The following is a 21,185-nucleotide window of genomic DNA, read 5'->3' as shown; positions in this document are numbered from 1 at the left end:
CTTCAAAATTCAAAGACAGTTGATATGCTAAGTATGAATGAGAATTTTACCCACAATAACTGTCTGTATACTATGAAGGACAAATAAAATATTTCTAAGCATATTAATATTTAGATATATTATTATACAACATATTATTAAATAAAAAATAGTGTGAATAGTAATTAAAGGGTATATTTCTATGCACTTCAAAGGAGCTTTACAAGGCTTAGGTCTAGCCCAATTTATGTAAATTATGCAGTTAATCTGAAAATGCTATTCTTCACATCAGAGACTATGTACCAATACAGTATCTTATGGATCTTGTAACATTTTTCTTTGGTCCTACTGTTAAAAGATTACATTATTAACCTGTCTGTTTAAAATAACCTGACCAGTAAAATAGCTCAAATAACAGCATATTGTATAAGTTCTCCTAACTCCACAGCTGATTTTCTCATACCATCAATATGTGGCATTGTGACTGTCAGCTTGATGAGGTTGGCATAGTCAGGATCTTCTGGGCCAGTGTAGCGCAGTTTGGCAGAGAATGGCTCTGCTCCAACCACTCCTGATATACGAGGCTGACAAAGACCTAGTGAAAAAAAAGAAAGCAACCTTACTTTATGTCCATAGGAAACAATCTATACTTTTCTTTCCACTATTTAAGATGTATGTTTCTTCCATAGTACAGGTATCGAAAACAACAAAGATTTTCTTCAATTACAGGTAAATACTTTGAGAAGTGTTTTCCAGAGGTTTCAACAGGAATTTATGCAAAAGAGGATTCAAACAGAAATGATCATTTGATCAACAGGATCACATTTTCAGAATAAGGTGATGACATTGAATCGGTGTCTTTTCAGTTGCATGCGTCAACCTTACTTGCAAAGCCAGTCCCAAGTGCCATTCTTTCTTACAGAGGTCTTCAGAGGCATATGTTTTAAATTCTCCCACCAGCCTAAATGTTATGGAAGATACCTGACCAGTGTTCAGTTGGTTTTGGCACTGGATTGGAGTATGCAGTGATATGCCCTCCCAGAAATTCACGAGTCTCCTGATCCACCAGTAACAAAAGTGTAGTTAGAAAGATTGTGTCACAGGACATGTAGAAATATTCTGCTTAGAATAGAGCCAGCTTCAAAGCTGGATCAAGTTGTTTAAAGCCTCGTTAATTTGAATTTTGAATTTTTCCAAGAAAGGGGAACGTGTAACTTACTTTGGAAATCCTTTCCAGTGTTAGTTCCATGTGTTGCAGTACTAGTCCAAGTTTGTAGGACTAGAAAATTAGGTTTGTAATCATATGATCTGAGATGTATGCAACTTCTAGTTGCATAGTTCAATGCAGTAGTGTCTGCATTCTGGTTGCTTTGTAATGTGATGGCCAAAGGATTACAAGGTACTCTAAGTAAGAAACAAGCAGACGTGGAAAATCAAAACAATTCTCTTTGCCCATTTCTGAGGGATTTCAAGAAAAGAGGAGGCAGGGCCCTCCTCTTGGAGAGCTCATTGGCTCTGGAGGAGCCAATGTTGCTCAACATCTCCAAGCAGGAAACTTTTGTCAGGACAAAACAAATTTCTTTTCTGCACATGGCAGCTTCTTGGTTGGTTGGTTTGGTTGGTGGTCTTAGGGTTTTTTTTTCCTCAAATGTAAATAACATTGCTAAAGAGAAAAAAACTTTTTTTTTTCACTATTTGAATTCCTTTTGAGAGTTTGGTTTATACACTGGAGGTCAGGCATCATCAAAATGGAAAATATTCAGGATTTTTGTAGGTTGCTTTGATCATTGCACTTCTTTCCTTCCACATCACAAGTTAGCTCAGGTACTGGAATTAAATTATGCATGACAACTCAGTCCTGAGCCTGAGCTAATTAGCTCTGCTAATTTGTTAAGTGCAATCCAAATAATGCATTATTACAACAACAAAGCCACTCTGTTTCATACAATGAGAAGGATGAATAATTATGAGTGCTTTGACCAGGGAAACATTTTGTCCATGATCTGTTATTGGGCCTAGTTGCTTTGGTCTTCAGTCAAGGAAGAAATCAATTCTCAGGTGTCCAGTGAGGCCTGAATGCCAAATGAATTTTGTCTTCTGGCTAGGCTTTCCTATGCCACTCCCATGTGGATTCTCCAGTGTCTAACAGGAGCTGAGGCTGTACTGCATCATTACTGCAGCTGAATTCAAGAGTCAACAGAAACCAGGTTTCATTAATTCCACTGCCTGTTATATACTGTTCTCATGAACATACAAATTTGCTATGTGGATTGTTATTTAAAGACATGGAGAATTAGGAGAGAGGAAAAATTTTTCTTTACACAATGCTGTACTGTGTCAAGAGAGTTTTTGCACCACCTCTATGAACAACAGAAGAAAAGATGATGCGGTAATGTAAAAAAACCTGGTCATGTAACCAGCTTTTGTTAGGACTGAATTTGGGATTCAAAAGAGACCTGTGAATCTTGCAGTAGGTGATGATGCCTTACCTTCTGATGTGCTTATAGTGACAATAGGGCTCATAAGCTCAAGACCCTCATTCCCATCTGAATTCACAGCCCGAGCTGCACATTGGACACGAGAACCGGCTTGAAAGTAAATGGAGTCGAGTGTGATCATCTTAGAGGACGTGAAGAAGGTGTCAAAGTCAACCTCCTTCATGGGGCTGGTCACACCATCGGGGCCAGTGGGGGCACTTACAAGCCACCTGTACCGTGTCAGAGTATTGTTGATGCTCTCACTGGCACATATAGAACCAGTCTTGTCGAAGTCTTCGTACTTAGGATTACAGGCCTGCAGAACAAGGCAGATGTGTTAAGAATTTATTTGCTTCACAGCAAAGGAACTGCAAGTCATCAAGCGTCATGAAGTTCAACAACATGGAACTGACAATCCCACTAAATCTCATAAGAAATCAACTTATTTTGACAGTGATGTATTTAGCACTGCTAGGGTAGATTAAAGGGCATATCTAAGTACACTTACTGAAATAAAATATTTTAAATTCATTTATAGGTGAAAATGTGGCATAGGTATGAAGGCAAAAACTACACTCCCATGTACTACTTTAATTTTAACTTCTCCCTTTGATCTAATTCTGCAAATACACTTTGCATTTAAAGATTTATTTTCTTTGATTCTTTTTTTATTTGGAAGAACCATTCAACTTGTGACATTCCTGTGCAAAAGGAATGTGTGAGAAAAAAATTGAAGATGGACAAAACATTCTTCAAGGTATATGAATATTTATGTAAACTTTTCAGTAGCAAAACTACTAGTGAAAAAAAATGAAAGAAGCCTGTATTTCTTCAGCACTTATTTTTACAGTCCATGGCACTCATTGAAAACAATGGCTCATCTGTTATCTCCAGTGATATTAACTCTACAAATTAAGGCAGGATAAAGCAGGAAATACTAAGGTCATGCTATCACAGATACAGTGTGAGTATCAATATCAAACTGTTCTTAGTGAGGAACAAGTGAAACATCTTTTTTTCTATGCTTTTTCTCCTCCTGAAAAAGAATTCATTATCCAGACAAATTAGTTTAGCTCTAAGGATAATTCTAGCTTGAACTAATAAGTGTGACTAATATGTGTGACTCATCACCATATGGATTGATACTGGGTGTGTAAAATCCACTGAAAAAAATCCATATGCTGATTTTGTTCCATTTTCTCACAGAGATACTCACTGTGATACAGATGACAGGATAGCCAGCAATGGGACTGCTTCTGTCTTTGGCTTTAGAAGTATCATCATATATCAACAGAGATGCAACTTGAGGGACAGAGGGAAAGGTGACATCTGCCATGCTGTTCATTTCTTCGATGTAAACAATGGCCTTGGCTGTCTGACAATGAAAAATACAGAAACAGTTCTCTGTGAAAACTTAAATAAACAAGCTGGAGCTCTGGAGCTTGATCAGAATATATCTAGCCTTCGAAACATTGTTCCAAAAGAAGTTCTAAAACCTCAACTGGATGAGCTATTGAGAAAGGGTTCAAGCACTGAAAGTACACTGCAGAGTGCAAAAGGAAGAGCTAAAATGAAATTTTTATTTTCAGAAGAGTGAAGATCCCAGACCCTTAACCTTGTCTCCAAGATGTTTTGTTATCACTTCAGTATTCTGGTAGAACATCCTATATGCAGTGTATGCTTTAATGCCTGGTGGAAATGGCATGTTTGTCATCAGCAAAGGCTATGTCTCTTCTGTCTGGCTGTCTGGAGTCAGACTATGTATGGTGTGACACTGATGAAGCAGACAGGGAGTTTCAAGCACATTTTATGCCAAATCAGAGGAGTATACTGTTTGAATTAAACGTATGCAAGATACAGTACTAAATAACAAGAATGTGAGGTTATTTCATCTTACACAATAAGAATAATATTAACATGATTTTGACAGCAGAAGTCATATTTCACCTGAAATTACTCTTTTTACAACATAGAGGTTGTATTCCCAGAGAGTGTTTCCGAGAGGACATCAGTTTCTAAGACTGATTATATGAGCAGAATATGTCTGGAACAACACCCTGAAGACTTCAGTCTCTCATTGACTCTGTGGCCCCATCAATATCACTGCCTTGACAACTGTTTTGTTTAGGTGTTACTGTGACAGCTGTAAAAAGGATGGCCTTTTTGTCTTTTAATATACAAGCCAAGATGATGTGAATAAACCTTAAAAGAAGAGTAAAATGATGAGCCAGAAAGTAAGTAAGAGGTCTGTTTACCAGATTTTGCTGTTCAGGACTTTGCATGAACTTACCTGTATTTCTGCAACCATGTTCTCATCAGGCTTCAGGTGGACAGTGAAGGCTTCTCTCATCTCCCTTACTCCATCAAAGAGAACTTCAATCTCCACAAAGTGCTGTGTTTCACCCTCCTTGAACTCAATTTCTGAAAACATGAGAGACTTAAAAATAAATCTGTTGTTCATAACAACCTGTGATTCTAGTCCCAGACATGAGAGATGGCAGCTAATACTCACTTTTCAAATTACAGGTGTTTGCAAATTTATTTTAACCTATTTGATGCTACAAATAATAATAATGAATAGCAGTGGACACATGTAGAAATCACTGAAAATAAGACATAAATCAAGAGATTTGCAAAGCTCAAGATTCAATCTAATGGATTTTAATGTTTTGAAAATTATCTGTGACTAATTACATAAATGTTGGAAACCTATGTGAATGACCAAAAGACTGAAGAATTCTAAATAAATGGTATCCAACAAAATGTAATAAATACAATGGTATATACCAAAAATAAGGAACAAAGCTGTAGCTCCACAAGAATATTGTATTTTGAAAATCATTGTCTCTGAAAAAACTTCGTAAGTCATGGTGATAAAAAGTTCTATTTTAGCTGACTGTATTTGGTTTGCGTGGCAAGTCTTTGGTAGTGGGGAGCTACAGGGGTGGATTCTGCAAGCAGCTGCCAGAAGCATCCTCCAAATCTGACAATGCCAGCTGGCTCCAAGATGGACCACTGCTGGTCAAGGCCGAGCCCAGCAGTGTCAGTGGCAGTACCTCTGGGATAACAGATTAAAGGAGGGAAAAAACTGCTGAACCACAGCAGCTGGGAAAGAGGAGTGAGAATATGTGAGAAATCACTCTGCAGGCACCCAGCTCAGTGGAGAGGGAGGGGCAGGAGATGCTCTAGAAGCCAGAGCAGAGATTCCCCTGCAGCAGCCCCTAGTGATGCAGGATGTGCCCCTGCAGCCCATGGAGGCCCATGGTGGAGCAGAGATCCACCTGCAGCCTGTGGAGGACCCACAATCAAACAGGTGGATGCCCAAAGGAGGCTGGGACTCTGGGGGAAGCCTGCAGTGGAGCAGGCTCCTGGCAGGACCTGTGGCCCCATGGAAAGAAGAGCCCACAGTGGAGCAGGTCTGCTGGCAGCCCTTGTGACCTCGTGAGGACCCTCACTGGAGCAGCTCATGAAGAATTGCAGACCACAGGAAGGACCCATGGTGTAGTTTTTGGAAAACTGTTTCTGGTGGGTGTGATCTCATGCTGGAGCAGGGAAGAGTGTGAGGAGGAAGAAGCATCAGAAATAATGTGTGATAACTAGATTGCAACCCCCATTCTCTCGAGCCAGTCAGAGCTAAGGAATTTGGGAGTGAAGCTACCCCAAGAAGAAGGGAGGGGTGGGAGGAATATCTTATTTCTCACCACTGTGCTCTGGTTTGATTAGTAAAAAAAAATGAAATTAATTTTCCCAAGTTGAGTCATTTTTCCCCATGCTGATAATAGGTGAGTGATATCTCCCTCTTCTTATCTCAACCCATGAGCCTTCTGTCATATTTTCTCCTCTGTAGCTGAGGAGGGGGAGTCATAGAACAGATTTGGTGGGCGCTTACTATCCAGCCAAGATCAACTCACCACACTGACTGAGTTAGGGAGTACTATGATCCTTGACTGTATTAACTACTAAAGAAATAAAAAGTACAGAAACCATTTAACATTTGTGCCTGGAAAAAGTGAGAGTGATAATAACCAAAATAGTAAGTGCACTTCTAATACTTTTATTTTTAAAGGATGTCAAATTCACTTTGAAGATACACAGAAATAACCAAGAGAAAGTTAGGACAGGAAAAACTTGCAGACAGTGATGTTCTCACTGGTATACAGAAACATCACCATAATAAAAATATACCAGGTGATAAAGACCTCTATACTCTAAAGGGACAGGCACAAAAAGCAGTAGTGCATTAAAGCTGAATTGTATATGGGAAATACGGCACAGTTACATGATAGAGACTGATCAGTGAAGCAAAATGCTAAGAAACACTCTTCCTCTCCAAAGTCTTCAAACCAGGACCAGATGCCCTTTCTAAAGGATATATTTTCTCCAATCAAAGTTACTTGGATCAATACAGAAATAACTTGGGAAAACTGGGAGAAGTTTGCAATCCACAGTGAGTGTGATTAAGTGATCTAATGATCCTTCCAATCCCAAGGGTTATTAAGCCAGGGAAATACTCTTTGTGGTAACAAACATATGGACTCCCAGCTGTGTGACAGCTAAGAGTTTGCTACACTTCCTTCAGAGAACGCAATGAAGCACGTGGGTTTTGCACTTACGGCTGAATATGCAGGTTCCCTAAACCCACAGGTATTCTGAAACCCGTGGTGAAATTCTGCACATCACAGACCTTTCTCAAAGACCTGGGGGCAGAGGCCGAGAGTCTCTTGTTCTGCAGTAGTAGGTTTCTCCTGAAAACCTTGTTCCCATGTGCTGTTGGTGCACAGCAGGGAGAATGTAAGCATGACAATGCCTACAGGTAATGTGCATAGAGGATAAGTTTCAGCTGACACTGGAAGTTCCTGTAGTTTTCAGGGGGAAAGAGCAAAACTCTAAAATGCAGGAGCAAAGTGACTGGAATTAGCAAGCTCTGGCTTGATGATTTTCTTGTGGCTAACAAATTGCCTCTTCAGATATCACTAGTGGGAAATGCCACTCTTACGGAATTTGAACATACAGGGCAATGTTGTTGCTGGATGTTCAAAGGTACGTCATATATTCCAGCTGGACCAGATGCCAAAATAGTTTATCCAAAACTATGAAAACACTCCAGCAATGAATGATTAATATTAAAAGACAGAGTACTATCATGCATTATCATAAACTTTAAAAGAAAAAAAAATCATAATGCTACAAACTCCATTAGTCATTGCCTAAAGCAGGTAGGTGGGCTGTTAATGGAAAGAAACTTATCAGCTAAGATATTTCTCATTCTGTTGTACAACTTCTTTCCTCATTAATTAGTGTGGAGCAGCAGGCAGTGAGTTCAGAAATATAGAAGGAAAGCTTTATTATTACAAAGACAGAAAAATAAAAAGAATTATACATTAATTCCTACATACAGCAAATCCTATCATCTTAATGAATTGCTCAAGAAACATAATCATACCCTATAAGCAGATGTTTCTTCAGAGTAATATTATTACACTCTGCAAATATAACTAAGGTTTAAGTCACGTATCTTCCACAACTTCTTGAGCTATGGATGTTTTCAAAGGAGTCACAATCCTTTTGTAAATATCTTCACTGATAATTAGCATACCAACAGCAATTGGCTGTTGTATACCACAGGGGATGTGGTATTCCTGTTCAAATGTAGTTTGTCCACACTGAATAGGAAAATGCATTTTGGAATGTGGTTGCAAAGTATTCTAATCACATAGTTATTTCATTTTTCAAAAATTATGTTACAGTCATGAATGAAAACAAATAGCTGGATGTGATAAGTATGATCCTACCTTCTGATATAGGGTGATAGTCTTCTCCAGAAGTAGCAGATCCATCCTTTGTATGAACTCTTACAACAGAAACTTTGGAAGTGTCTCCCAGACGAAGCACCGGGATTTTCACAATTGCTACTTGCCTTGTGTCCTTCGGTTCACTCACACTAAATTTGGTCTCACCAAACTTGATGATAGCCTCTGTCATTCGGAGAATAAAAAGGGGTTTTAGAGCGTGCAGACGGGCTTCCAAAAGCCAGTAACAATAAGCTATTCTCTTACTGTCTGCGTCATCCCGAATCTTTATCAGCGTCTCATTTTGCTCGCCAATAGAGGCACCAAAGGAAGAATCACTTCTTGGAGTGCCAAGAACCAGGCGTAGCTCTTCCTCCTCCTCATGGAAAGTATCATCCGTAAGCACCAGCGTGCAAGGCTTCTCAGTTTCACCTGCAATCATTCTGAAGGTAGTTATCAGGCAGAACTTAGGTGTTCTTTGCTCTAACACAGCACTTCTCTCCAAGCTCAGGGCACCATAGGCTGCTCTTGCTGGCTAAGGCATCCACCTGACACCATACAAGTTAATGAGCAATGACAGCAGTGAAAGCAGAATTAGCAATCTAACGGAAATTCATTAAAGTGGAATCTCCCATTTTGGGACTTCTGTAAGACAAGTTTCTGTTTGGTATTAGTTCTTTTGTTTTACCCAAAAAGAAAATGCTCCTTCTCAGTGACCTCTTCTACAGAATGCACTTAAAAAAGTAAATATTTGCACAAGGAAACAGAATAATAAAACCTTTCTAATGGTAATACTAATTACTAATTACCATTACTAATACTAATGGCAATTTTGTCCTGAAGTTTTATATTTCAAGTCTCTTTTGATTGGACGCCCTCCAACTGTGTGGACCTTCACTTATATTATTCCATTTGACTTTAAAGTCTTTTGAACTCCCACTGATTCTAAGTGACAGTGAATATTGCCTTAAACATGCTTTGGAGTATCAAACCTCTCAATTTTGCACTCACAAATTAATGTGCCCTGACTTACTAGGTGTTCAGAAACTTGAACATCTTTTCTTATGTCTTTTACACAAATAGCAAGACCTATGAATGGCGTTTAGTGTCTGGAACCCAGCATGACTAGGTGGGCTCTCCCTCACAGGACTGACTCCTACGCCCCAGACAAAAGGAACAGCACAGCAGGAGAGAGATGATGTCAATTTACTGTATTTTTTCATCATCACACATGCAAATAAGATCAAGGCTCTTCAAGATGAAGAACCAGACCAGGATGCTGACTGTGTTCATTTTCTGAGTTTGCCTTTTCCCCTCATTATAGAAAATAAATTATTCCTTAAGGAGAAAAAAATGCAAAATACTCATCCTGCTTATTGTTACATGGAAAATATGAAAACTGGAATGAAACTGCTGCATATTAAACATGCCTAAGAAGCTTATGGAGTCAAAATATAATTCCAGTAGACCTCTTTGTTACTTGTCTTTACAGAGAAGTGGTAGGGCAACACTCAAGAAAAGAGAAAAGTCACTTCTAAGTGGCCCAGATCCACTTACTAATTCTTACTAGCTGGACTCTCTCCTGGTTGTACAGAAGCAAAGGTCTAGAGTACAAGACGGCACTAAAAGCTGAGGCCAGCCTTAAATAAAGACAGAGTGAACAACTCACTTATTCAAGAGAACTATGATACATGTCTACAGAAATACAAAGGTTGTAATTTCTGTGATAAGGATATACCAAGGATTTCATGCTGATGACATAACTTGTTTAAGACTTGTAAAAAATATCACGTGTGTGTAAACTTCAAAGGCTAGAAGACCAAACTGCCTTCTGCACATGTAGAAAGAATTAGCCAATATTCTTTCAACATAGTAGCATTTGATTTATTTGCATTTCATCTCTGATATTAAGTACCTGATATTCGTGGGCGGTCTTAAGAAAGCCTTGGTGGGAGAAAAAAAATTCAAACAGGAATTAGGAAGCTATATACCTGTTGAAAGATCTATTACTCATTTCAGTGCAAGTCAAATGTATTTACCAGAAATCTTCTTAACAAAGAGCAGAACTTCTGAAGTTTCCTTTCTGATAGCAGATCTGTTCTTCTACTGTGCTATGCCAAACCTGCTTTTGCTATCAAAAAGATTCTGGCACTCAGGCTGAACTTAAATGAAGATATACTCTTTTGGTTTGTACTGTTTATTGCTCTAAGTCAGAAGTGAAGAAAACAAAGGCAACATCATCCAACTGTGCATGAAAAAACCCCAAATCTTTGTTTTCCAGAGTGATCTTTTTGGCACTACTTTATGAGAAGACACAATTAAAACACAACAAAACAAAACAAACAAAGCAAAGGAAAGCAAAGGAAAAGAAAACACAGTAGACTAAAGGCTTGTAAAATAAGATCAAGAACTTACCAGGAAGGAATGTGATGATGGAACTGTCAGTATTAGGTCGTTCTTCGAAGTCCATCATAACCTGAGCTGAACCTTGCCTTGTATAGCATCTCACAGTGGATGTGTATCGGATATCCCCACTCCTATATATCATGGCAGAAACCTGCCCATCGTTTTCATTGGCTACATACACAGATTCTTTAAACTGCATCTTTGGCACTGAGCAGAAAAACATAGAAAGCACATGTAAAGTATAACTGCAGAGGTTACCATATCTTCCCTCCACCATTTCACATTTACTTATGCCACACTGCACCAGATATAGAACACAAGCAGCCAGACAGCAAATGACTTAATTTCCAAAATATGACATAAAAAACAAAAAAAAATTACTCACAATCAGATACTGAGTCATTAATGAAGATGGTGGTCTTGCTGGGTTCTCCAAGGGCAGCATTCATGGGCATCCTTAGCACAAGCTCAAACTTCTCTGTTCCTTCTAACACCGGCTGTCCAAGATCATCCAGAATTATCACACGAAACGTCTGCATATTGACTCCAGGGGAAAAATCCAAATTACGACTGATGCCTACATAATCTACTCCAGCTACCAAAGGAAAAGAGATAAAAATAGCATTACATGTAATTAAAATTAAAAATATCTATCATTAGGCAGTTAATTGTAGATAAATATTTTTCCTTTATAACTTTAGTATTTGCCAAATTCTGGCATTCAGGTAAAGCAAAACTATCTTTTGGTATTTAAGTTGGAGTACACAATAAAATAAGTCAATATTAATTAATTTTTTGTTTAATGATGATTTGAGTCACAAAATGAGGCTGATTCTGTTCTGTTGCAAACCAACAGTTTTTCCAGAAAAACTAATGAAATTTGCTTGAAGTGAGAAATGAAAGTAAGCAAAAAGCTTTGAGAGAGACTCTGGAGATGAAGCAAAGTCTTTTGGAAAGAAATTTCATATTATTTTGTAACAAAGATGAAAGTTTTAAGATTAATGTAAAAAGGAAAGGAGACAAGGCCAGCGAGCTGACTGGGGGAAGAACTGTTGTTCAGAGGTGTTGTGTAAAACAGAATGAATGGAACACAAATCAAATTCTTATCAGAGTATATCAGGTGAGGTCTGCCACCTTACTCTTAAAGGAAGATTGATCTGGGTTTGTTTTCATTTAAGCAAATCAAACCAATCCATAACATGTCAATAAGAAGGCAAACAAAACAAGATAATGACTAAAACATGACACCGTCTTGGAACCAAGGCATTAAATGTATCCAGGACTTTAGGGAAGGACTCAGTTTTAACATTAATTTTTGGGGAGAATAAACAGCAGGGCTCTTGAAACAAAGCTTTTGGGGAAACACTTAAATTGAAATGGAAATCAGGTTTGGAATTCTGTGAATTTGATAAAATTTAGCCAGATTAAAGGCCACCATCAGATGGGCACTTGCCTAAAAGCTCTACTGCTGTACTCCCCTAGAGCTAAGCCTCTAAGGCAGGACTCCAGGACCGACAGCTCAGAGCAACAGATCCACTGCTGCACTGTGTAAGGCAAAGAACCAGGTTCATGGTTTTACAGGCAGCCAGCCATGTCAGAGCTTTCATGCTGTGACCAACAGACTAGAGAGCTCAAGAGCTGAGCCATTCCCAGCTTTTAATCCTAGAGGTCCTGGCACAATGAAAGAAGATCCTTACTGTAAGGAAAAAAAAAATTTTACTAGAAATAAAATAACTTAAATATTCAAGATTTCATAAGTACATCAGATTATAAAAGCAAGTTCACAACTGAAAAAATCACGTATTTTTTCAGACTTAATAATTTTATTTTTCAGAGAAAAATACATCTATGTTATGTATATTGTATTATGCATACACCATGCATATATATATTATGTTTAGATATTCCTGAAATAACAGTAAAGTTACACTGCATATATATATTATTATACATGCATATATATATTATGTTTAGATATTCCTGAAATAACAGTAAAGTTACACTGAGGATAAGCATCTAAGGAAGATAATTTTTATGCTGTCTCTATATGAATATCCTAGTTTAAACATTATGATATGTTTTGTGAAAAAAATAGCATGCTAACACTTGATCTACCAACAAAGGTTCTGCCAAAGCATCCAAGAACCACACAACTGAAGCAATTCTGTTCCTGAACAGGATACTAGGTAATAATTTCTCATTGCCTACAGTAAAAATGAGAGAAGCAAACTCAGCACGCTGCCAGTGATCATAACTGTGCCCAGAGCATGCTCTTGAGGCAGCAATCAACTGCCTTTGCAGCAGTCTGTATATGAGGATTTAAAGGCATTTCTCTTTGTGCTATACTTCATAGCAGCTCTCACTCCTGTTTCTCTGAAATTCTGTAACCACTTACTTTGCTCTAAGAAGAAGACGTCTGCTAAGAGCAAGACACGTGCAATTTTCATTTTATGTGGTTGAAACCGTACCAAGACCCACTGAAGGAGCACTTGTGACGTGCAGCAGCACGTGCCAGCCGTGTGCAGCAGCACGAGCAGAGCAGCAGCAGTGTGAAAGCAATAACTCACCCTCCGCAGTCACTGGCTCAGACTTGCGCGACCTCACCGTCACAGAGGCGGCTTTGGACAGATCCGTGCCACTCCTCCAGACACCGACCTCAATGTAGCCAGCACTCTCATCAACATAGTATTCATCATTGCCAAAGTAGAATGCTGGTTCTGGTGAAAGAGGAATAATGTCCATAAATGCTTCTTTAGCTTACACTGAAGTCAACAAGAGACCACAAAATTCACATTAAACAGTAGAGAGCACTTTGCTCATGTCAGTAAGTAAAATAAGGCTTCTTTTTTCAAGGTTTAGAATTCTTCTAGCTATTTTTGTCTTCTTTTCAAGAATTGGTTAGTATGGTTTTAGACAGCAATTGTTGTATCAGCACTGTGCTCTTTTTCTTGCCTCCTAAATTTTCAACTTTTTGTGTCAGCATATATGAATCTGTGTACAAAACCAAATGTGGTATCTCATTAAACTTGTTTTAGCTGAGTCCTGTGCACAAGCCAGAAAATTCCTTGCATTTTTCACTTTGGTGCAAACATATGAAGGTGAATACAGATAACGAAACTTTAACTTGAATGTTCTCACAGATTCCTGTTGCTAAAACCAGACTGGAACATGACATGTAACTGGAGCTACCCTTGGTAACGTTTTCCAGCTAACTAAAGACTCAAATACTTAATTTTAGTTCTCCCACATCTAGCATTTAAAACAAAATCAATCTTATTTCATGTAAAGTGAAATGTGAACAGTCTTTATCTTAATATTAAAGCTCCACAGTTCATAAGAAAGAAGAGCAAAAAGCAAAGGAGATTAAGAGCTATTCCATTTAACAGACACATTGTTTAGCTTAATTTTTCCTCCCTTTTCCAGTTTTCCTACCCACAGTAATTTCACAAAGTAAACAGCCTTAAAAACATATCACAGCTTCATCCTGGATGTATATCATCTCCTCTTTTCTATCCTTTCCATTCCTGTTTCAAACATGCAGGATTAATCATGCACAGCCAGTGCCTCAGCTTTCCCACTGCACAGTAGAAATCACAGCTACCTCCCACAAGCACAGAAAGACCTACCCGAGCTCTCCTTGCACTTCATCACAAGTTTCTTATGCTGTTTTGCGAGAATTTATTAGCATCATGAGGCTACAGTATCACAAACGTGTTTGAAATACCATGCAGCATACAGCCAACATGAATTCAGTCGGCAAAGATCACAGCAATTGCTCAGTGCTCTATGAGCAGCGAAAAAAAAGGAATCCTTTAATAATCCTCATCAATGAAAAACTGCAGCTGCCTCCCTACTTATCTGCTAAAACTGAAATCATGCAACAAATTAATGGAACTAAATTACTGAAAATAGTGCAGATTCATAGACCTGTTTGAGCATTATCAAAGTCATCAGCCTTTGCAGGGTGAAGGACAAACTTGGCAGAAATCTAACCTTGGAAGACAAAAGTGTTGTTGGTTCCAATTTAACTTTTTTATTTTTATTAATTCAAGAGTATGTGTATTTAAAGGTGTGCGTGTTTGTGTGCGCAGACAGACACACATTGATTTTATTTTATTTGCCCATAGAGCCTGGCTTGTCAGTAGCTGTTTTTATACTGGGAACTGCAAAGCTCTTATCTGAAACATTTTTAATGGGTGAACAGGATACACCTTCTGTACCTTTTGTGCAACTACTATTAACTTTGATGAGAGTTCTTCTTGCAGGGGTACTGAAGCACTGGATATTAGATCTGCAAAGCAATGTGTCATTTTGACATAAAATGTTCTAAATTCTTAAGACGGACAAAGACTTCTTCAGCCTCTAGAAAATAAAAATACAGAATACCTACTAAGACCAAATGGTTATTAATGTGCCAGTAGTTAGATAAAGGCAGTTAAAAAAATTATCAGTTCTAATACACGTGATTTCTTAAACAGGTATGCTTAGGGTTCAGCACACTTCCCAAGCCTAATCTTGTTCTTACGTCCCAATGGTTCCGGAACTTGATCTGGACTTGGCTGCACCTCATTTTAAGCACTTTACTGAGAGGTACTCACATGGAGCCTGCTTGCTCTCAGTTTGCAAGGACAAAGATAGGCCATTGCAGGTTTCCCAGCACAACGAGCATACAGGGGGACAGGTGGAATGGCTCACTCACTGCACTCTGAAAAATCTGAGGAGGTGTGGAAGCATTCCTTTCTACTTACTGGCTACATAGGGAACTTACATGATATGCCTTAAAACTAGATGGAAGGCATAAAACAAAATATTGTTTTTCTTACAGCATTATCATAACACTTGTTTCACTGCTGCTGAAGAAAAATCCTCACATACTATTTATTCCTGTAGTCACAGCCAAACAAAAAATATCTGCACCCTCAGCCAGCTTGCCTTATACTTCAGAGTGAGTTTTTCACACTTGTTGAGGTATGTATGTTCAATGAAAGGCACATTCTGCATGGTTACCCATCCTAGGAAACAAATCCTTACAAATGTTTTCTAAATTCATTTCCTGTAAGCTGTGTTAGTAGCTCCCCAGGGGAAGGAGCAAAGCCAAGTTCCTAACAGGGAAAGCATTGTCTTTCTCAGGTCATGTCTGGAAAACACTCTGCTCAATGACTGCAGGCTCACTTACAGCAGACCTTTAATCTAGTAATCACTCTGAAGAGAGACTACTGCAAATTTAATGGTTCCTCTTAGAGAAATAAGAGGAAGTTTTCTAAGGTTTTTTTTTGTTCAGACGCACAGATTTTGCTGGCATGAAGTTACAATAATCAGACGAGAAAGGTTAGGAGCTTTAGTCCCAGGTTTCCTGGCACAGAAATGAAAACTTTGCCCCATCCTTGTACTTATAGAGAGTCAGAGGCATATCTCAACTACAGCACTTGTCAGTCATCAAGCAGGAAAACAAACACACTTCTCATGTTGTTAGGAACACGTCTAACTTTGAAGGTTCATCGTCAAATCAGTGTGATAGCACAAAAATATTTATTTCCAAAGAGGCTTTACCTTTTAAAATTATATCCTTACAAACTGCTTTAGGGAGACATTGCAAAAGAGTAGGTTGTTTATGAAAAAATCCTTTTGGCAGGATATTTAGGACAAACACAAAAGAACAGACTCTTTCATGCTGACACCTTGGTAAGGCTTAAAACTAAAGTGAACTTCAGTGATACATGCTGCTACACACATACACACACACACACATATATATATATTATATATATATATATATATATATATATATATACACACACACTCTCAGGTGGCAAGAGATAATAGATGAAAACATACATGGCACTCCAACATATTCAGATACAGGAACCAGGAGAAGCAGTCTTTACAAATGAACTTATGGCTCATCTTTTCTAGGGTTAAGACTATTTATTCCTAAAAGATTCTGCCTTCCTTCTTTCCATGAACAGTACAAACAAGGCTATGATGTGAACATTATGAGTTGCCAGAGCTAGCAGTAGTCTGCTGTGGTAATGCAGAAGGTGCAAATCAGGCTTTGCAAGCCTACAAGCCTGTTCTGGTACAGTCTGGACATGCCAGGGCCATGCTGAATCCGAAGTAAGGAGCCCTGATGGCTGGCACAGGTAATTAACTTGGACACAAAGCCAGACAAACATGGCCAGATTTGGCTGGACCTCATATGGCTCATACTCAGGCAAAAAGTACATCCCTACATAATGGCTACTTGCATTTCAGGATCAAAGCTGGCATTAAAGGACTATGTGATGAGTCCCTAACATAACAGATTCCAATGTTACAAACATGATGTGTGTGAATTGTAGATAGACCAGTTAAGAATGAGACTTCATTAAATGTAAGAAGGCATGAGTGTTTATTTACTGTTTCATAGCAGCAAAGGTCACCTTCTGAAATCTCTCTCATATATGCATTTTAATAGCAGCAAAAGAAAACCAGAGAAACTATCCATTACAAAAGCTTTATATTAAAACAATATCAAAGAGGACTTTAAAATATGAAATTAGGTAGCACCATTCTGCAGCTATTTACACACACTTGAAACTATGCAAGCAACTGAGCTTGCATTTAGCACAATGAATTTAATTTGCCAAGTCATTTATTTTCACTGAATGCTGTAGAAGCTGGGGTCAAGATTACAGTCAAAGCTCAATTCTGTAGCAGGTACTATTGTGCAAGTGCCAACAGCTTTTTATTTGATATGGTCAAAACAGATTATTTTCAAATTCATATGTTGCAATCTTAACAGCTTTACAATCTTCTTAGTAGTGTTGTCATAACTTTTGAAATCAAAAAGTAAATTCCCCTCAGAGTCAAAATTGCTAGTTTCAGCCAAATTGCCACAGACATTATCTTAAGCAAATAATGTTTGCTTTTCCATTTGTCTCAACAGATCATTTCTGTCTACTGAGTTAAAAAGGGTTTTTAAAACAATTCTGCAAACACTGTAACAGGTAATAGGATGGATTCAAATTAATGCAATCTTTACCAAACACATTTCGATTCTGTAAGGAAATTGGTGTTTCTTTTTTAATCCACAATGGCAGTGCCATGCATTGATTACACTGGCTCATCCCTTAATTACTCTCATTTTCTGCAACTTAACCTAGTAATTTCAGTAGAGTAACATGGTGTGAAGCAGCAACTGCTATGAACAACATTATATATGATTCACATTTAATTAATTTATGATACACACTAATTTAACATAACAATTCACATTTTAACTCACCCTTTATGTTAAAGTGCAGCCATGCTTCAGTTTCTCTAGACATAGTACCATCACAAGCAGCACCTGCCTGGCAGGCTTGGAGTCCGTATCTAAACTCTCTGCTACATCAATAAGCAAAACTCAAATGCAAGCAAAGCACCATGCTAAAGGAAGCAGACTACAGTTGTAGCTGCAAGAGTGAGGATGGCAGTGAGATGGCTACAGTGACACCCCATCTCTGGTCACCTGCACCTTCCTTCTTGACAGCCTGCAGTGTTCTTTGTAGCCTGGAGAACAGAGCTAATTCTGATTTTATTTAATGTCAGGCTGCTGATCATAAATGGTGCAGTAAAAGCTTGATGAGCTACAGAGTACTCCTGAACAATGGAGAATAAAGACATTTGAGTGTATGAGGACAAGCTGTGGCTCAACTCATTGAAGATGTGTGCCTTTAAAGTAAAAATTAATTTTTCAAAAATTAGTTAATTATTATCTACAAGATAGTAATGAGCACTCTTAAATTTTTTCCCAGCTACAAATGGCATGTTAGTAGAAAGGCTAATGTGTGCAGTTCACTCTAATAAGTGACCTCCCCTTGAAGCAATTAATTTACCTTTGTTGGTTTGCTAAGACACATTGGTATCTTTCTGAAACACCAAATTCATACATCGGTGAACTAACATATACCTGAAAATATTTATTAGTAGGGTAGTATTGTTATGATTCTTCCACACCTGTCAGAGTATAACCTACAGACGTTGATATCACTGGAACTACTACACATGTTGGAGGAGTTTTTCCTATTTTCAGTCTGACAACAGGGTCAGAAGATTTTTCCTGCTGTAAGTACATCAAGCTCCAACCACTTGCCTAAACCATTCCATAATGCAGATAATTGCCTCATTCACCAATGGAAATAAAAATATAAAGACTAACAGATGAAGAAACAGACACTGGAATCTGGGGACACACCCAACCATGATTATATTGCCTGCAGCAATAATTTCACATACCTTTTTTCTACTGGTATACCTCCCACAGAGCATGAAACCAGCTCAGAATCTTCTACATGCTCTATTTTTAAAATTAATTAGATTACTTTTATATAACAAGCCTAGGAAATGGAATTGGTAACATTCTCAACAAACTGATGAAACAGAGGCAGACAGATAAATGGAAAGTCTTGGCAGTAGCACTTAAATATACCACACACAAGGTTTTTCACAAAGAGGTAAAGCTTGAAGGTGCTTACAGTCAGTGATTCAAACATCATGTAAAAAAATGAGGGCTACAAACAGAAATGGTATGAGAAGTTCAGCAGCATTTTAGGAATCAGGTAAAGATACAGTAGCAGCCAGGTAAAGATATAGTATGCAGCCAGGTAAAGGTATAGAATGCAGCTGTTTCTGGCTGATTCGACTTTAGATTTTTGCACTTTTACTATTCAGTCACAATGCTGGTCACATTGTTTGCTTAGCCAGTGGAAACAATTTCTTATAGGCTTTTCTGCCCACATACAATCAGAACATATTTAGCTCACAGAGGCTGTAGAAGAAAATCATGCAAGATATCCCTTAACCAGAGCTACTGTTGAGGATGGGACTTTGCAGTGAAGACAGAGCAGAAGCGAAAAGAGAGCAACAGCCAGACTTATCAGACCACAAAAGCAGAGCTCTAATGAAAGAAAATATGCTTTGCTGTATGTTAAAACTTGCTGCATTCTGTGTCTTGGACTTTTGATCCCATTTGTGTGAGAGAGAAAACAGTGTCCTGACAGTGAAGCGAGATAGTAACTGAGTTAATCTTTTGAGGATTTACACGTTCGAAAGGAGAATTAATGGCATTAAAGCCCAATGGGCTACCGTGGTTACAGTGCTCAGTATCTTTTGGGTCTTTATGAGCAAAGTCTCAGTATGAGGAGATTCAAAGTAAGGAAGATGATTGAAGAAGCCTTAGGAAAACTGAATGCAACAAGATATCCTACTCAACTTGATTATCCAAATCTTAAACGTGCAAAGCACTCAGTCACTAAATTCACTTCCTACAATCATATCCAACAATGAACAGATGAATAATTTAGAATGGTTTGCTAGGCATTCATTCATTTCTAAACAGTGTATAATAAATGCAAGATCTACAGTACAAAGACCAATGCCATCAAAAATATAGTACGCTAGAGCAAGACACAAGAGAGAAAGCAGCTCAATGTACTCTTGAGTGAACTCTCATAAACCAATAATGCATTAGGCTCTGGGATGCAATACCAGTTCACATAAGAACACCACTTCATTAAACTAATTCTAAATTTAACAGAAGGCATAATTTTTTCTACAGTTCATGTAATCTTGTGCCTTCTGCTTATCGACTATTTTGTGTGCTTTGAGTACAAAATAAAAGTTTTCTGCATTTCAACACTTTCCTCAAAATATTACTGCAATTCACATAGAAGTGTAAAACGGGATGTGTAAGCAACCCATAAAAAACAACAGCAGTGAAGGCTGAAGAGCTTTGTGCTCACCAGCTGCATCCCCTACTGAAAAAGAGCCATCTGAAACAGATGTGACAAAGTACTGCCTGGGGATCATGTTCTGTCCTCCTCACCTATCAAAGGAGCCCAGATCACAAGGTTGGACTATATTTCTAGCAATTAATCAGATGAATAAAAGTAAGATTAATCCAATATCTGCAGTTCACACACACATATATACACACACCCCCCTATAAAATGGGACACACATACATAATAAACTGTAAGCAACAAATAATGCTAAGAAAGCAAATAATAAATGTGCCTGGTTACTCTATAGAATGTCCTACTGCAAGGTATGACAATTTATTTCTGTGATAGGCAGCAAACAGGCAGTTTCCAAAATCTTTAAAGCTACCATCATGGATTGAACATTTTTCCCTCTGTTGAACTGGTGATAATAAGAAGCTATTAGTAAAGAAAACTGGGAGTATAACTTGTCATAAACTGGCTGTCATCCACTTTTTCCCTTAGATAAGTTGCCAACCTGGCCACCTGCCATAGGCTAGGGAAAGGGGAGGGGTCATATAGAGATTTTACTTAACGGGAGAACAAAAGAAGTTAAAAGCTGCTCAGAAGTCTCAGAGGCATCAGACTCACAAGCAGGATAAAAACATAAAAGGGAGAAAGCAATCAGAGGAAGGAAAAAAGAACTAGTTCACTATTTTAGGCATCTCCAGAGAGTGGTGATGGATAGTTGGCCAAATCATGACTCCAGTCTGTAACATAGCAGTGGGCATGCTCTGCCTGTATTGTTCAGATTG

General features: G+C 38.3%; 1 protein-coding gene across 2 annotated transcripts in view; it reads right to left on the bottom strand.

Annotated features, from left to right (window-relative positions):
• The window catches only part of FREM2 (FRAS1 related extracellular matrix 2), a 120,651-nt gene that overhangs the window by 23,871 nt on the left and 75,595 nt on the right, over window positions 1-21,185 (bottom strand). Inside the window, exons 7-15 of one of the 2 annotated variants that reach the window (XM_041466993.1) lie at window positions 13,219-13,368; window positions 11,037-11,246; window positions 10,661-10,858; window positions 8,513-8,677; window positions 8,249-8,431; window positions 4,743-4,877; window positions 3,673-3,827; window positions 2,469-2,772; window positions 443-574 (exon numbers count right to left, since the gene is read on the bottom strand). In XM_041466993.1, coding sequence (XP_041322927.1) covers window positions 443-574; window positions 2,469-2,772; window positions 3,673-3,827; window positions 4,743-4,877; window positions 8,249-8,431; window positions 8,513-8,677; window positions 10,661-10,858; window positions 11,037-11,246; window positions 13,219-13,368 — 1,632 coding nt within the window. Of the gene's footprint in view, window positions 1-442; window positions 575-2,468; window positions 2,773-3,672; window positions 3,832-4,742; window positions 4,878-8,248; window positions 8,432-8,512; window positions 8,678-10,660; window positions 10,859-11,036; window positions 11,247-13,218; window positions 13,369-21,185 lie in introns of both variants that reach the window. The other variant, XM_041466992.1, reaches the window with a different exon arrangement.

The sequence above is a fragment of the Pyrgilauda ruficollis genome, unplaced genomic scaffold (genome assembly GCF_017590135.1).
Source record: "Pyrgilauda ruficollis isolate IOZ18807 unplaced genomic scaffold, ASM1759013v1 scaffold20, whole genome shotgun sequence".
Lineage (NCBI taxonomy): Eukaryota > Metazoa > Chordata > Aves > Passeriformes > Passeridae > Pyrgilauda > Pyrgilauda ruficollis.
The sequence above is the reverse complement of the archived record's forward strand: the minus strand, read 5'-3'. Positions and strand labels throughout refer to the sequence as shown.